We start from the raw sequence: 16,632 nt of genomic DNA on the forward strand, positions 1-16,632 counted from the left end.
ATACCAATGAAATAAGTCATCATTTATCAAATTATTCCATAACAGTAATTTTGTTATTTATTATTTTACTTAATATACATTTTCTTAAAGGGCATAATTTAGGCGCAATATTTAAAAAGAATAGTCATGGCGAAATGCACAACCAAAAGAAGCAAGGCTAGGAAAAGGTTTCATTTTTCAGCCAGCAGGAATAGAAGAAAAAATAACAGACGAACGCGAAACAAGTTAGAATGTGTAAAGTAAGTTGAAACTAGCCTCTTTTGTACTTTAGATTGTTTTTAGTCACGTCTAGCCTAATTGGTTTTCAAGGCTAGAACTTCATTTGAGTTAGCAATACAGTATGAACACTTTAGCCTTAGTAATTTATTTATGCCTGTTTTTTATAACCTAGGAAATGTGTTTAACTGTCCCTCACCCAATTTGGATAACACCATAGGCCTGGTACTCAGACATTGTCAAATCTCAAGTAGGCTAATTGCTGCTACTATTGCTGACAGCTCTCTGTAGTACTAAGCCACTTGAGACTAATACAGATGCCTATGCTCCTTTTCAATCTTAATCATGTGTATATAGGCTACTGTTTGATTAATTAGCATGAAGAAGTCAATTTTAAAGTAGATGATTTATGTTTAGATAAAAGTCTATTAAAAATCCTTATATTGCTCCAAGTGCAATTTAAGGTAATTTAGATTTTGATTGTACAGAAGAGAGCAGGAGTGAGTAGGAAGAGCTGTATTGGTACCAGCTGGCCTAGTGGTCTGAAATTTCTGGGGATAGGTAGCTCAGGTACCTGCACTTCCTGCAATCAATGATAGTGTATTACTCTATATAATAGTGTATACTCATTGTTTGCTGACTGGAGCAGGATAGTTATTCTAGTGGCTAGCTTTTCTGATGAAGGAGTCAAAGAGGTGAAAGGACTCAATGATAGTCCATATACCTCCCTACAACTTTTGGAACTGGAAATTTTTCATTTAGACTACTTGACTATTATTTTCTTGAGGGGGCCTCTCTTCAGAGCCCTATAGTGCTGTTTACAGTGTAAATGTTTTGATCAAATAATCTTTTCATAGACACAGACAGTAGGCTCCTAATCTTGGATATGATATGGATAGTTAAGATTAGGCTGGTCATCTTCTAGCCTAGCTTGTAAATTAATGGAAAATGTTTGTTACTACTTTTGTTGTTGTTTTTTTTTGTAATTTATGTGGAAGGTTAATCTATTTTTAGCAATGAAAATGACTTGGCAGAAGTGCTTAGTACACTACTGTATTGACTTTTCTTGTATTTTTCCACTATACTAGCTAACTACATTGCTTGAATTACCTTTTTTATTGTTACAATTTTTGGTTTTATTGCTAGCCTAATATAGTACCTTAAATTGCAGTTTAGAGCAATCTAAGAATTTCTCCTTGTGAAAGTCCAGAGTTGGTGAATTGAGTTGTTTTCAAAGTTCTTTTGTGGCTAGGTATAGTTGGATGATCAAAAGCTTTCCAGTTAAGTTTACACTCTCCAGAGAACCACTCAGCATCCAGCCTTTGTATGAAGATGTCAATGGATTCAGCAGTAACTGTTTCTTCTAAGAGTTTGTGGATAATGTAGACTGCTTAACAAGTTTCAGTTGTTGACCTCTAGTTCTTGAATTAGGAGCAACAGAAAGAAATAATTCTGGGGGAGTATTAGTCCCCATCAACCTATGGGCTAGAATGGAATCACTTCTATTTCCACTGTATACAAGTGCTAGGAGTTTCAGCTTTGCTAGTCATGCAGGGTAGAAAAGCTACCACATGCTCTATATCACTTTGATGGGACTTCTCTAAACAATTTCCAAAACTTATATGTATTTTTTAAAATATGGAGAGGCTAGAGACACCCTAACTTCAAACTTGGGACACACAAGTCTTGTATACAGAAGACTTTTTTCAGATGACTTTAAGGGAATGAGTAGAAAGAGTATGCTTAATCAGTTCCATAATTGAACTAGCACCAGCAGACTTATTAGCATGAGTGCTGAATTTTAATTCATTGTCAATAGTGACTCCAAGATCTTGCTCTTTGTTCACAGATAAGAGTGGGTGGCTTGAGAAAAAATAAGAGCAACAAGGATTCATTTTGCCAAAGTGAATGACATGGCACTTGACAACATTGAATTCAAAAAGCCAATCCTCAATCCCTTTGCCAAGCAGTCCAAGATCATTTTGTAGAAGAAAATGATTTACACAGGACAAAGCTGGCCAAGAAGCTTGAGGTTGTCAGTATAGTGTTAGTTTACTGCTGATAGGGGAAGGAGTATTGCTGATGAATATATTAAATAGCATAGGACCCAAAATACTTCCCTGAGGAACTCCACTCAAAACAGGCTTAGAGGAAGAAAGAATACAGTTACCAGAGTCATCAAAGAACTGAACACATTGATATTGCAGATAAAGAAAATCAGAGATCCAGAGCAAGGATTTCTCTTCAAGCTTGACTGCACTTCATTGCAAGTTGCTTATGATGAACTTTATCAAAAGCTTTAGGAAAGTCAAGCAGAATCATGTCAACAGGCACCTGGGTATCAAGTAACTTAGTTATGTGGTTGTAAGATTAAAAGAGATTGGTATCAACATATCATCCAGAACAAAGGCATGCTGTGGGCTGTGTAAGAGGTTATTTGCTTCAAGATGTCCAATAACTGCAGAATTGATGATTCCTTCAAGAACCTCTACAATCACTGATGTCATACTAATAGGCTGATAATTTTCAGCAAGGCCCTTTCTACCTTTCTTAAATATTGGAATGATATGGGATTTTTTTTTTTTTTTATCCAGAGGTTGTCTGGAAAGATTTAATGACAACTTGAGCAGCAAAGAAAGAGGCTGACACAAGACTGTTTGACATTCATGAAGGATACAAGAATAAATGCAGTGTAGACCAGGAGATTTATTCATTTTTAGAGACACAAGTTCCTTCAGAACTATGATATCAGAATTGGTTGCATCTTATGTGATGCATCATATATAGGAGGTGGGGGAAAACAGTTCTGGATAAGGAGGAAAAAACAGATGAGAATTATTGGTTGAATATTTCAACTTTGAATCAGCAACTGGTTGACTATTTTGCAGGATATCAGGGACTTTACATCAGCTGCAGCAATTTTAGGAGGCATAATGCTGGAAAGATTTCAGATTATCCCTAAGATCCTCAGCCAGTTTTTCTCAAATTTTCTCTTCCAACTTCTTGATTTGGTTGGTTGTCTGGTTGAGGATTATAAAGTTGAGGATCCTTAAATAGTTTCAATTTCATAAAAGATCTTAGTAGGCAAACTAAGTCATTGTATATGTATGCTTTATGTTTAAGCCTAAAAAGTATGAGGAGAGTAGATGTGATCCTGTATTTAAAGGTCCCAAGACTAAACAAAAGTAAACATTAAATCAGTAAAATTTGAGTCCATGTCACAAAGTTATTATTTTTATCCTTTATTTAGTCAGACAATATATTTTCCTTTAAATCTAATCTTAATTAAACGATAATGTAAGAAAAAAAGGGGGAACACTTCAACAGTGTTCTGTGTAGTGTAGATACTCACAGTTTCTACCATAAAGATCAATATTAAATAGTTTTCCTGGCCAAAATAGGGGGCCAAAGCAAGAAGTTTATTTCCTAAGATAGTTTTTGTTTGCTTTTCAAATAAAGGATTCTTTGGTATATTTTTAGAGGGAGCATCCACCATCTTTGTGTATAGGTATACAACGATATCCTATATTTAACAAAAATAACCTACTAAATAATGTAATGAAATAAACCAAATTATCTGATGATTGGCTAAGATTTGTTGTTCTTATATTTTGATTAATTTCATTGAGTAAATTTATCTGAACTTTTCACTTTTATGGCTGGCTGTGTTTACTAAGTAGCCTATATTTGTGGATAGCTGAGTATTGTAAACTATAGTAATTTTCAACTTTGAATTGTTGCCCTCATTTTAGTGATTCTCCCTGCTTCCAGTGAAATTGCTCATTAAAATTTGACAATAAACTTCAGTTCTACTACTGCCACCTATGGTTGCTGTCCAAGTAGCCTTAACCTACTTGACTATTGATTATAGAGAAAGCAGACCTGTGGGTAGTTTTGAATTCTGCAGCCAGTGTAATGTCTCCTCCACAAAGTTACAAACACCAGAAACCAACAACTCCTGAAAAAGGCATACATAAAAGTACTGTTGCTGGGTGTTTACCAGGCAACAGTTCTTGTGCTATACAGTGTAATGAATGTGATCAATGGTTATGTGTATGGTGCCTCTCAATGTCACCCCACTGAATATTGTATCTTTCAAAAATGAATAACCAACTTGGTAGCATTTGGGTATGCCCCAGGTGTAAATCTTGAGCTTCAGCCAAGCAAGCTCTTCCCCAGCTGCTGAGAACAGCTCTGAATGAGCATTGTAATGAAATGGAAGATATATATATTTGCATTTCAAAATGAAATGCTACCTCTCTTGAAGGGATTAATGCTATAATGCAAAGCTTAGAAAACATTATCTCATCTATGGTTTCTGTTGCCAATGTTGAGGAAATAGTTAATCATGCATTGCTGATAAACTGCAAACTGAATTTTGAAAAATGGTACTACAAGAAAATTGATTTTTCTGTTAAATATTTTGTTTGATCAGCTATCTGAGCTTGTGCATTGGGTGCCTAACACTCTGGGTAGTTAGGCCCCCACTATTAGGCTGTGAATGCTTGTTTGCCTGTCATTCCAGGTAAATTAACAGTCCTGCATCAGTTCTAAATTCTTGGTCAAACTGCCTGAGACTCTAGGCAGACATGCCTTTCCAAAAGCTAGACTACTTGTTGCCCTCATTTTAGTGATTCTCCCTGCTTCCAGTGAAATTGCTCATTATAATTTGACAATAAACTTCATTTCTATTACAGCCACCTATGGTTGCTGTCCAAGTAGCCTTAACCTACTTGACTATTGATTATAGAGAAAGAGACTCTCCAATAAGAGAGTCATACTTACACCAGCCATTTAACCAAACACTTGGAAAACTATAGGTCTCACCATTTGTCTTGTTGATCATGTGTCAACCCTATGACATGGTATTCCACCTTTGGACTGCAAGTGGTCAAGCCTATTAGGTTTAGTTCACTTGGTTGCCTGTGAGGTCAAGCAAATTCAGTATCCCATTTTGCATACAAATCCAAATCCAGTGGATATTGTCCATCACATGTCAACTTAAATCCAATTTGATCTTTCATCCCTTAGTTCTATGACTATCTACCTTAGTTCTGCCCTAGGAATAATGTATAGACAGATGGATGACAGACTTATCTATCAAAAAGTGAAATTTGGAACAAGCTCCAAGATGTTGGTGTAGTGACCATTTTGTAAAGGTTACCAAGCACTAACTCCAACCCCAATGCTGCCCACTCATCTTTTTGACCAGACCCATTACTGTTCTTAGATAGTTCATTTAAAATGAAAGTTGACATTCTAAAGCAGTCCTACATAAAAAAGGGAGGCATTTGTTTCTGTGTTGATACCTCAAAAAAAGACAGACTACAAAGAAAAGCGCTAATAGAAAAAACAAAACAAGAAAAGAGCTGCTGCTGGTGAGCAAAATCTAGGAATTAAAAATGGTTGTATAGTGGTAAAAAAATCTCCAAAACATGGAGTCATTGCCCCAGTCAATAGAACAGGGGTTTAAACGCTTGTCCCTTACCTGTATATTGTACAAATAAATTGAAAGTATTGGAAATTAGTGCCAAAGTACAGAGTTATGCTATAAATAGCCAGAATGGAATGCTACTAAGGGCAGAGCTCAATTAAGCAATTTTGGTAAAAGTGATTTACATAAACTATGATATGACTGACCCAAAACTCCCTGAATGTAGTCAGTGTAAATCAGAATTGGATTTATCACTTTTTGTTTGAAGTAAAAAATAAAACAAATATATAATAGCTGGGTTGAGGATCCTTTGTCTGAAAGGGCAAGGGTTCAAATCCTAGTATACCCAATTATTTAATTTGGGATGGAGGAAAGTGGTGTGACTCTGTAAGCTCTGCCAGAGTCGACCCAGCTCTAAATGGGTACCTGCAGAAATCAGGGGGAGGTAAACAGGAAGGGTGTGCAAAAGCATAGGATGGCTGGCCCCCAACCACCCATTGCACTTCCTGGCTGAAGGGCCAAGAAATAGAGATCAGCACCACTGGTAGGGAGTGTAAAGTCTAATGCTGTATTTTTTACTTTTTTTTAATAGCTGTGACTCAAGATCTACCAAAAAACTGTATTAATCCCTTTGTTTATTTTCAGCATTTAAGTGGTTATGGTATAATATGCAGTACAAATTATGGAAAAAGAGTTGGCGTTTAGGTTTGTTCTTCCCTACGATTTAAATACAAAGAGGTTGATTTGGAAAATTAGAACCTGGGGTATAAATTTGTTAGTTTAAAGTTGAGACATTAAAGTTTTTCTCAGAATCTTCGTTTTGTAGCTATTTATCATAGCCCTTCAAAGAGTGTTGGTAGTGCTTTAAAAGATGAGAGCCTACTCAGTTACCTTACTTACCAATCTTCAGTTTCATCAAAGTTTTCGTTGTTGGTGACTTTAATAATAGTTTTCTGCATCAACATGTTCTGAGCCTACTTGGTTCGTGATTGGATCAAATCCATTTATTTTAGACCTTGTAATAATAAAGAACTCATATGACCTAGATAGACTTGAATTTTGAGACATTATCATTGGAGATATTATTTTTTGGCTAAAGATGATAAATTCTGGTGTGCTTATAACAGAGCAAGAAATGTTGCCACAATCTCTCTGCAATTGCACACTGAGTCTGTAGAGTCGTCCATCATTGATTCCCTGCAAAGTTGTCCAAAGAGGTACTTGAAGTATGTAAATAGGGAAACAATGATCAATCACTATCATCTATGATCTTCAGTAATCTGGTCACTAGTGAATCTATTGGTGATGACAAGAGAAAGACTGCTATTTTTAATGGAACCTTTTCATCATTTTTGTAAATCTTGCTGCTCACATGCAACATAATTTCATACAGTTAGCTCCTTTAATGCAAATTGAGTTGGTTTGATGATTAAGACATTGCACCTGAACATGTCAAAAAGATTATACACAGTCTTTTGGTGGATAAAGCCCCTTATATTGATGGTGTTTCAAATGTTGTCATATTTGAATTGGCTTCTTGCTATGTCAGTCCTCTTACTTCTCTTACTTTAAATTGCAGCTTGGAGCAATCTAAGGATTTCCTCCTTGTAGGCTCTGTGAAGGATTAAAGACGAGTTGAAGATTCATAGGCTGCCCTGTACATACTTCCATTCTACATCACTCTATTCAGCATCAACTCTTGGTTTAAAAGTTTCAAGACAAGTTGCCGAGATAGCATATTCTGACAGCCTATTCCAAAGGCTGGTGACTTTTCGAAACGAACTGATTTCTCTTGCGGAGTCTGCATGACGTCTTGGATAGTTTCTTTGAGTGATATCTGGTAGAAGAGGTGGTTTTTTTTAACCTTCGTTGAGATTCTGGTAAATGCCCTGTTGGATGGGAAAAGGCAGTGATAAAACTTCTTCATAAGGGTGGACTAAGGTCAGATTTTCAGTAAATGTCAACCTATTTAAAACGCTTAAATCTTTTCTAGGACTATGTAAAAAGTAATTGTTGACTTGGTCAAAATTATTTTGAAAAAATAACCTGTGGCATATAGCACAACAAAGCTTTGGGAAAAATAGGTCTTGTAATACTCAGCTAATGGAAGTAATCAATTATTTTCAAATGATGGCTGACAAAAGTTTGATTATGTTTATGTTGATTTTTGTAAGGCATTTGACTAGGTATCAATGCCTCTGCTGTTGGAAAAGGGGCAGAGCATGGGGTTGGATTGAGAACTCTGGCTTGAATTACAGATTACTGATCAGATAGGTCACAGATTGTTAAGGCTGGCAAGACATTATCTAAATAGTGTAGTGTTTTGAGTGGAGTTCCTCAGGGTAGTTGGTTGGGACCAGTTTTGTTTTGTATATTTATTAACAATTTGCTGCAGGTAATTCTACATAGTAAAATCAAAATGTTTGCAGATGATGTAAAGCTTTATAGGGGCGTATCTTCTCCCGTTGATGTGACTCTTTTACAGAATGATTTAAATACATTGTTTACTTGGTGATATTTGGGTTCAATGACTATTAATCAAGGAAAATACCATGTTTTAACCTGCAAAGCTCTTGCATGCTGTATAAGATTAAATAAAAAAAACAAGTTTTTTGAAATGAAAGTAAGGAGCGACATTAAAACTTAAAACGAACAGAAATTACTCCTTATATGAAAGGGGTTTTTCCTCCTCGACGCCCCGCTCTTTATGCTAAAGTTTTTTATTGCTTTAAAAAGTAGAGTTGCGAGAAAGAATCAAACTTTAGCGCAAGGAGCGGGGCGTCGAGGAGGAAAAACCCCTTTCATATAAGGAGTAATTTCTGTTCGTTTTAAGTTTTAATGTCGCTCCTTACTTTCATTTCAAAAAACTTGTTTTTTTTATTTAATTTCTGAAAGTTTTTGAATTAATGCATGTCTGATTTTGGCTCTCCGTATATAAATTATTAAAATGAAATTTGCATATTAATTCTTTTTTTGGCTAAATGGCTTTCTCTTAGTTTTGATCAGACGATTTTGAGAAATAAGGGGTGGGGAAGGAGGCCTAGTTGTCCTCCAATTTTTCGGTTACTTAAAAAGGCAACTAGATCTTTTAATTTTTAACGAACGTTTTTATTAGTAAAAAAATACGCAACTTAAGAATTAACTTACGTAACAAACTTTTATATTCTTATATTTTATAAATACCTAACTACCTCGCTCTTTATGCTAAAGTATTTTTAGAACCCCTCATATGCGTAATAATCTCTGTTCGTTTTAACTTTTGATGCTTCTCGTTGCTTTCAATTGAAAAAACTTTTTCATGTTTATATTTTCATTGTTTGTTTTTTTATAGTAATGCTAGAAAGTCCTGCGCCCTTTTGATTGAATTTCTCTTCCCCCATGAAATATTCCTCCAAGAAAAGATCCTCCCATATAGCCCCCTCCCCTGAACCCCACACCTAAACCAAAAAAATCCCCCTGATAACGTCGGTACACTTCCCAGTAACCATTACTGTATGTAAACATTGGCCAAAGTTTGTAACTTGCAGCCCCTCTCCCAGGGACTGTGGGGGGTACGTCATCCCCACAGACATAGTTATTATGGTTTTAGACTATGCGGAACAAAATAGCTATCTCAAAATTTTGATCCGTTGACTTTCGTAAAAAAATGAGCGTGGGAGGGGGCCTAGGTGCCCTCCAATTTTTTTGGTCACTTAAAAAGGGCACTAGAACTTTTCATTTCCGTTAGAATGAGCCCTCTTGCGACATTCTAGGACCACTTGGTCGATACGATGACCCCTGGGGAAAAAAAAAAAAAAAAAAAAACAAATAAACACGCACCCGTGATTTGTCTTCTGGCAAAAAATACGAAATTTCACATTTTTGTAGATTGAACCTTGAAATTTTTTCTATAGGGTTCTCTGATACGCTGAATCCGATGGTGTGATTTTCGTTAAGATCCTATGACTTTTAGGGGGTGTTACCCCCTATTTTCTAAAATAAGGCAAATTTTCTCAGGCTCGTAACTTCTGATGACAAAGACTAAATTTGATGAAACTTATATATTTAAAATCAGCATAAAAACCTGATTCTTTTGATATATCTTTTAGCATTGAAATTCCGTTTTTTAGAGTTTCATTAACTATTGAGCCGGGTCGCTCCTTACTACAGTTCGTTACCACGAACTGTTTGACAATGATGCAATCAATAGTTGAATACTGCACATGTGTTTGGTATCCAACAAGAAAATTTGATTTACAGCTTTTTGAAAAAGTGCAAAAACAGGCATCAAAATTTGTTCTTTATTTGAAGTGCTTGCCTCATGGGGGTAGACTAAGATGTTTGAATCTACCATCTCTGCATTTCATGAGGGATAGATTGAACTTAGTTAACACATTTCAAATTATAAAAGGGGTTGATAATTTATCTTTTAGTGGGTTCTTTTAGTTTAGCCATTTTTCACCCACACAGTAGATCTCATAAAAGTTGTATCCAAAAAGGGTTGTAAGAATGGTTGGATAGGGTACTTTGGTAAATTGCTTAAATCATGGAACTTGTTACCTGACCATGTTGTTTCAAGAAATAATGTTACAGCCTTTAAAACAGCTTTGGTTGGAACCTCCTCTTAGGAAGGGATGTATATAGAACCATTATATTTGTGGTATTTGTATAATATGTTTTACTCAGTACCCCCTGAAAAGAGTTTTATGAATTTGTCTCTTTGTGCATTCTGGTTTATTTGCTTATTTTTGTAATGTGTTCAGCCTAAAAGTTTATTTGTTATTGTAATACCAATCAATACCCAGGGGTCCAATTCTTGTTTATTGTCTTTTTTATTGTTTGTTTATTGTCTATTTGTAATGAGACAAGCCTATGGATTACTCTGTTTTGTTTAAAAAAAAAAAATGTTAAAATGGTTTCCTATAAGTGGAGAATGTCAAAATTTAATAGAAGTTAATTTTTTGGTGACAGCTTCCCAATCTCCCTTTCTGGGACTATGACTTGAGTTGTTGTTTGCTGCATTTCCTTTCATAATTTCAAATATAAATAAAAAAAAATATAAATATAATATAAATATAAATAAAAATTAAATAAAAATAAATAAAAAATTAAATTAAATATAAATAAAAAAATCAAATAAAAGCTAAAGAGCTTTTGGATTGAATAAAAAGCCACTAAATTACACGTTTACTCGCTTAAAAGATTTGTTAAAGAAACAGTTGAACTTAGAATAAATGTAAAGACTGGCTTAAAGGTTTGATCAAATCAAAACTTTGAAGTTTTGAAACTTATAAGTTTTGATCAAAACTTAAAAGGAGGTTTTTGGAACTGGAAAAAACCTTCATTTGACCCACAATGTGCTTTTGATTCATTCTGGAAAGTTCATTTACCCAACTCAATAACTAATCTAGTTAATGAAAAGTATGCTAATTGGTAATTGTTAAGTTCTACTTCCAGTCCAAAATAACTACTGAATTTTGATTTAAATTATTCAGTAGTTCAATTTAGTTGCTGAAATGGCCTTTGGAATTGACTTTTGTCGGGTTAGGTAAAGGAAAGTTTTTCACGAATAGATTTAGAGCCGAAAATAGATCTTGAATTTTATGACAGAAAGGTCTTTTGAAGCCTTTATCTCAATTCCCTCCATATTTGGATAAGAGTCCCTTGCATAGCCTGCTCTCAACTTGAAACTGAAGTGAAAGAAGTATATGACCTTTCATGTTTCCTGTTTCTGTGACATTTCTAGCCCCCTTCTATGATAGGGCTCGATACAGCCAAATGCTAAATATTGCTGACTGTGGGTTTACATTATTATTCATTTTTATTTCTCATCTGGTTCTTAATCTGAAGTGATACCAATTAAAAAAAAAATTGAAAAACAGAGGATTTGCGTAAGTACCTTGGGACTGCGTCTGGATCTATTAGCAGGGAACGGGGGGGGGAAATACAAATATGCTGGATTGTTTTTCATTTTGGAGGTGGTTCCACTAATTCTTTAAAACCTGACAAGCCTGAATTTACCAAGGGCATGAGGACCAGTACTATTTTTTGTGTGTTGTTTATTCTGTAAATTTATTTAGAATGTTTTAGTTTTATAACACAAAATTTGTCCAATTTCATCAAAAGTAAGTGCCCATTGGATGAAAGCATGGAGATAGGCTTAATATGACATCATTCTATTTGTCCTTATTTTATATAGCTTAAAGTCTCACGTCAGTTTTAGGGATAACGCTAAGTAACAGAACACACAAGTGTTTATATTATAGACAGAGGAAATATATCACCTTCAGCCCAAGCAGCAGCAGCAGAGAAGTAGAGGATGTGGAGGGCAATGACTTAAGGAGGAGAGGGGCACCAATAAACTTTGCAGAGAAGTAGAGGAGATAGAGAGCAATGACTTAAAGAGCAGAGGGGCGCCAATAAACTTTGTTCAGTCCCACCCCTCATCCTACTGACCGGTTTAACCTTATACGTTTTCCTTCAATTTCATTCAGAGAAATCACACCCGACAGAATTCCACGGCTGGTCTGATCCATTTTTAATAAAAATGCCGTAACGGCTTTTAATAGTTAGGCTTTTAGATATTAAATAAAAAAAACAAGTTTTTTTAACTGAAAGTAAGGAGCGACATTAAAACTTAAAACGAACAGAAATTACTTCGTATATGAAAGAGGCTGCTTCCTCATCAACGCCCCGCTCTTTACGCTAAAGTTTGACTCTGGCTCTCAATTCTTCTTTTTAAAACAGTAAAAAACTTTAGCGTAAAGAGCGGGGCGTTTTATATTGGAATAAACATCAAAAGGTGTATCTAGTGGGATCTTGAATCTAGCAAATTAATTGAGAAAACTAAAATTGTACCAACAACAGTCAATACCCTTTGGAGGGGGGAGTAAAGGTCAATTCTTAAAAAATGTCTTCCCAGACCATGATTAAAACTTTGAATCCATTCCTGATGATGTCATTTGGCTAGGAAGGCTAGCCCAATATATAAAAAAATCAATCACCTGGAATTACACCAATTTAAAAATAATTTATCATTGTGCCAAGTTTTAATTAAAAAGTTCGTGGTAACCAACTGTAGTAATGAGCAACCCGCCTTAATAGTAACCGAAACTCTAAACAACGAAATTTTGATACAATTAGTTACATCAAAAGAATCTTGTTTTTATGGTGTTTTAAATATATAAGTTTCGTCTTGTTATTCTTACCCATCAAAAGTTACGAGCCTGAGAAATTTTGCTTTATTTTAGAAAACAGGAGGAAGTATCCCCTAAAAGTTGTGGGATCTTAACGAAAATCACACCATCACATTCAGCGTAGCATGGAACCCTACTGTACAAGTCTCAAGCTCCTATCTGCAAAAATGTAGAATTTGGTATTTTTTTTGCCAGAAGACAGATCACGGATGCGTGTTTATTCGTTTTTCTCCAAGGGTGATTGTTTCCACCCAGTTGTCCTAGAATGTCGTGAGAGGGCTCATTCTAATGGAAATTTAAAGTTCTTGTGCCCTTTTTTCAATGACTAAAAAAATTGGAGGGCACCTAGACCTCTCCCATGCTAATTTTTTCTCATAGTCACTGGATCAAAATTTTGAGATAGCCATTTTGTCCAGCATAGTCGGAAAACCTAATAAATATGTCTTTGGGGACGACTTGATCCCCCATAGTCCCCGGGGAAGGGGATGTCAGTTACAAACTTTGACTATTGTTTACATATAGAAATGGTTATTGGGAAGTGTACAGACGTTTTCAGGGGGACTTTTATGTGTTAGGGGTGGTTTGGGGGAGGAGGTTACGCGGGAAGACCTCTCCATGGAGGAATTTATCATAAGGGAGGAGAATTTCCATGAAGGGGGCACAGGATTTTCTAGAATTATTGAAAAAAAATGAGAAAATCAGTAAAATAAAAAAAAATCAACTGGAAGTAAGGATCAGCATTAAAGAACTAAAGAATCGGGACAAAAATTAAAGTTTTAGTGTAAAGAGCGAGGTACTGACGAGGGGGCGAACCCCCTCATATACGTAATGAAAATATACAAACATAGAATTTTGTTAGGTAAGTTAATTCGTAAGCTACATATATTTCTTACTAATAAAAACCTTCGTAAAAAAAATAAAAGTTCTAGTTGCCTTTTTAAGTAGCCAAAAATTGGAAGGCAGCTAGGCCTCCTCCCCCACACATTTTTTTCAAAATTGTCTGATCAAAACAATGAGAAAGCCATTTAGCCAAAAGAAAGTTAATATGCAAATTTTGTTTTAATTATTTATGTGCGTTGATCCAAAATCAAAACATACATTAATTCAAAAACATTCAGAATTTAAACAAAAAAAAAAAACAGTTTTTTCAACTGAAACTAAGGAGCAACATTAAAACTTAAAACGAACAGAAATTATCCCGTATATGAAAGAGGTTGTCCCCTCCTCAACGCTTTGCTCTTTACGCTAAAATTTTTTATTGTTTTAAAAAGTAGAGTTGTGAAAAAGACTCAAACTTTAGCGTAAATAGCGGGGCATTGAGGAGGGGACAACCCCTTTCATATGCGGAATAATTTCTGTTTATTTTAAGTGTTAATGTCCCTCCTTAATTTAAGTTGAAAAAACTTCCTCGTTTTTTTTTATTTAATAAATTAAGTGACTTTTTTAGTCTGCATTTGTCAATAAAATATGTGAGGTGAACCTCTTGTAGAAATACTATTGGTGGTGTGCAGCAACTTATATTTATGTTGATTCTCTATTGAGTCTTCACTCATCTTTCTCTCTGTCCTGGGGAATCCCCTCCATATGTGCAGTAGTGTGTGTTATAATAAAACTAAAAATAGCACTGGGATGCAACTATTTTGAGATTTTGAAAGCAAACAAAATTTTTCCATTTCCAATGCTGAAAATGCTACAAATGATTGCCATTGTTTAGTACTATACTTATTCTAATATTTTTTTTCGTCGATAGCGCTGTTCTGAAAGATGAATGGAACCAAAAAGAAGGAATTCAAGAGAATTTGAGGAAGATGGGATTTGCAATGGATCCCAATAAAATACTCCCAATTCCACTTACGAAGGTATCAGACTTCCACCTTATTTTCTTTAGACTCGTATTAAATTCCTGATCATTAATATATTATCATTCCGATAATATATCGGAATGATCATTCCTGATCAGTTTTCATTCAGAGTTCAAGGAGTTAACAACAAAACCAGATTTCATTTCTTTCGGATAACATCCATGCTTACATTTAGACAAATTGTGTAACTAACTAGTTTAAACCAAGATTGAAATAACGTTTCTCTCCCGCGTGGCTTTGAGCCAATATTGTGATTTTTTTCGAATGGTGAAAAAAAAAGTCTTATTGCTAATTAACGATACTGGATCAAATCAAGGAGTGATAAAGGTTTTACATTTTGCACTTTGATAAGTTTATAAGGGTGTAAATGGCAGTCCAAACACGAGAGGCCGAGAAAATGCAAAGTGCCCAGTTCTTGCAAGAAATTAATTTTAAACTGGATTTATTACCGGTGCTTTCGCAGAAAGTTAATACGATTCCTGAACTTTCGGATAGCATTGATGCCATACAAGTACAGTTAAGTAACATTATTACGCAGTTATCTAACAATGCTAAGACAAATGATGAAATTAAAAAAGAGCTGGAAAATGTGAAATGTAAGCTAGCAGTCTCTTATGAACGAGCCAACAAGCTCGAAGCAGAGCAGAAAAGAACGAATTTAATCTTCTATAATTACACCCCTCAACAACTCGGCGATTATACTCTGAAGCAAGAAATAACGGGGTTATTAAATCGTACTATGCCGTCTCTCGGGATAAATCGAAGCGATATACGTGACATTTTTAGATTGAAATCAGGGCCGATAGTAGTAAAGCTAAACTCGGTTGAAATCAGAGACTATATTTTAAGAAACAGCTCCGTATTAAGAAGGTTTGGTTTATCGGTGGCTCCGGATTACACAGCTATACAAAGGGAGGCCCGTAAACATTTAAAGGAAATGTTGACTACTGCGCAAAATGATGGCCGTGATGCAAAATTACGAGGTGACTAACTATTCATCGAAGGTCGAATATTCAGGTATGATGGAAATTCAATAGTCGAGATTAAGCGTAATTTGAAGCCAGTACAAAATTCTGGTCCACCCTTTAGTGCTAGGCTCCCAAATGATCCCAATAATATTCCGATGAGGCTAGTTAGTGATGCCAGTGATAGTGATACTGAGACATTAGTACCATCGACCACCACTCCTCAGGCAGTATCGACAGCTAAAAGACCTTCTAGTGCTATTATCAGCCCAAATGACTTGTTTCGACCAGGTACTCGTAATGTAGCACCCAAAGGAAGCCATTCGCCAAGAAAGAAGTTTAATGATAGACATCGTGGTGGTTTTTCACGTGATTTTTATTACAATAAACACCGAAGTGAGTAAGCGGATATAAATAACCGCACTCGTGAGTATTATCATGTTGCCTTTCCCCCGACTAAGACTAGTAACGAGCAATCTCAACCAAAGGCTAGTGATGTTAACGTGCTAACAGAAGGCGTAGAAACATAGGATATAGAGGGCCATATACTGAGTCTAGTGTCATGGAACATACAAGGATTACGTGATAAGTTGACCTATTTATATGACGATTTATTTTCGTTTGATGTGATTTCGCTGGTTGAAACATGGAACGATTGTTCTCCTATATCACCTCTCCCCGGATATTTCGTTGAACAGACCGTGCGTAATGTAGCAAGAAATAATAGACATTATGGTGGCATTTTGGTTTTGGTTAAAGCATCTGCTATTGACGGCTATGAGAGAATTAGTAGTAGATCTGAAAACTTGCTTTGGCTGTCTATTTATTTGAAATGTGGGAAGCAAGTAATTTTGGGTGTAGTGTATATACCTTCACAGAATAGTTCGTACAATCGAGAAAATACTTGGGAAATTTTAGGGGAAGAATTTTCGTTAATACAAGAAAGTTATAAAGATCTGGATTGTGTGTTAATGGGGGAT

General features: G+C 35.4%; 1 protein-coding gene across 1 annotated transcript in view; it reads left to right on the forward strand.

The window, feature by feature from the left end:
• Positions 1-81: 81 nt before the first annotated feature.
• Positions 82-16,632, forward strand: part of LOC136024757 (nucleolar protein 16-like) — a 33,378-nt gene continuing 16,827 nt past the window's right edge. The window contains exons 1-2 of the mRNA XM_065700208.1: positions 82-239; positions 14,576-14,684. Coding sequence (XP_065556280.1) covers positions 127-239; positions 14,576-14,684 — 222 coding nt within the window. The 5' untranslated portion in view covers positions 82-126. The remainder of the gene's footprint in view (positions 240-14,575; positions 14,685-16,632) is intronic.

Source organism: Artemia franciscana, chromosome 3 (genome assembly GCF_032884065.1).
Source record: "Artemia franciscana chromosome 3, ASM3288406v1, whole genome shotgun sequence".
Lineage (NCBI taxonomy): Eukaryota > Metazoa > Arthropoda > Branchiopoda > Anostraca > Artemiidae > Artemia > Artemia franciscana.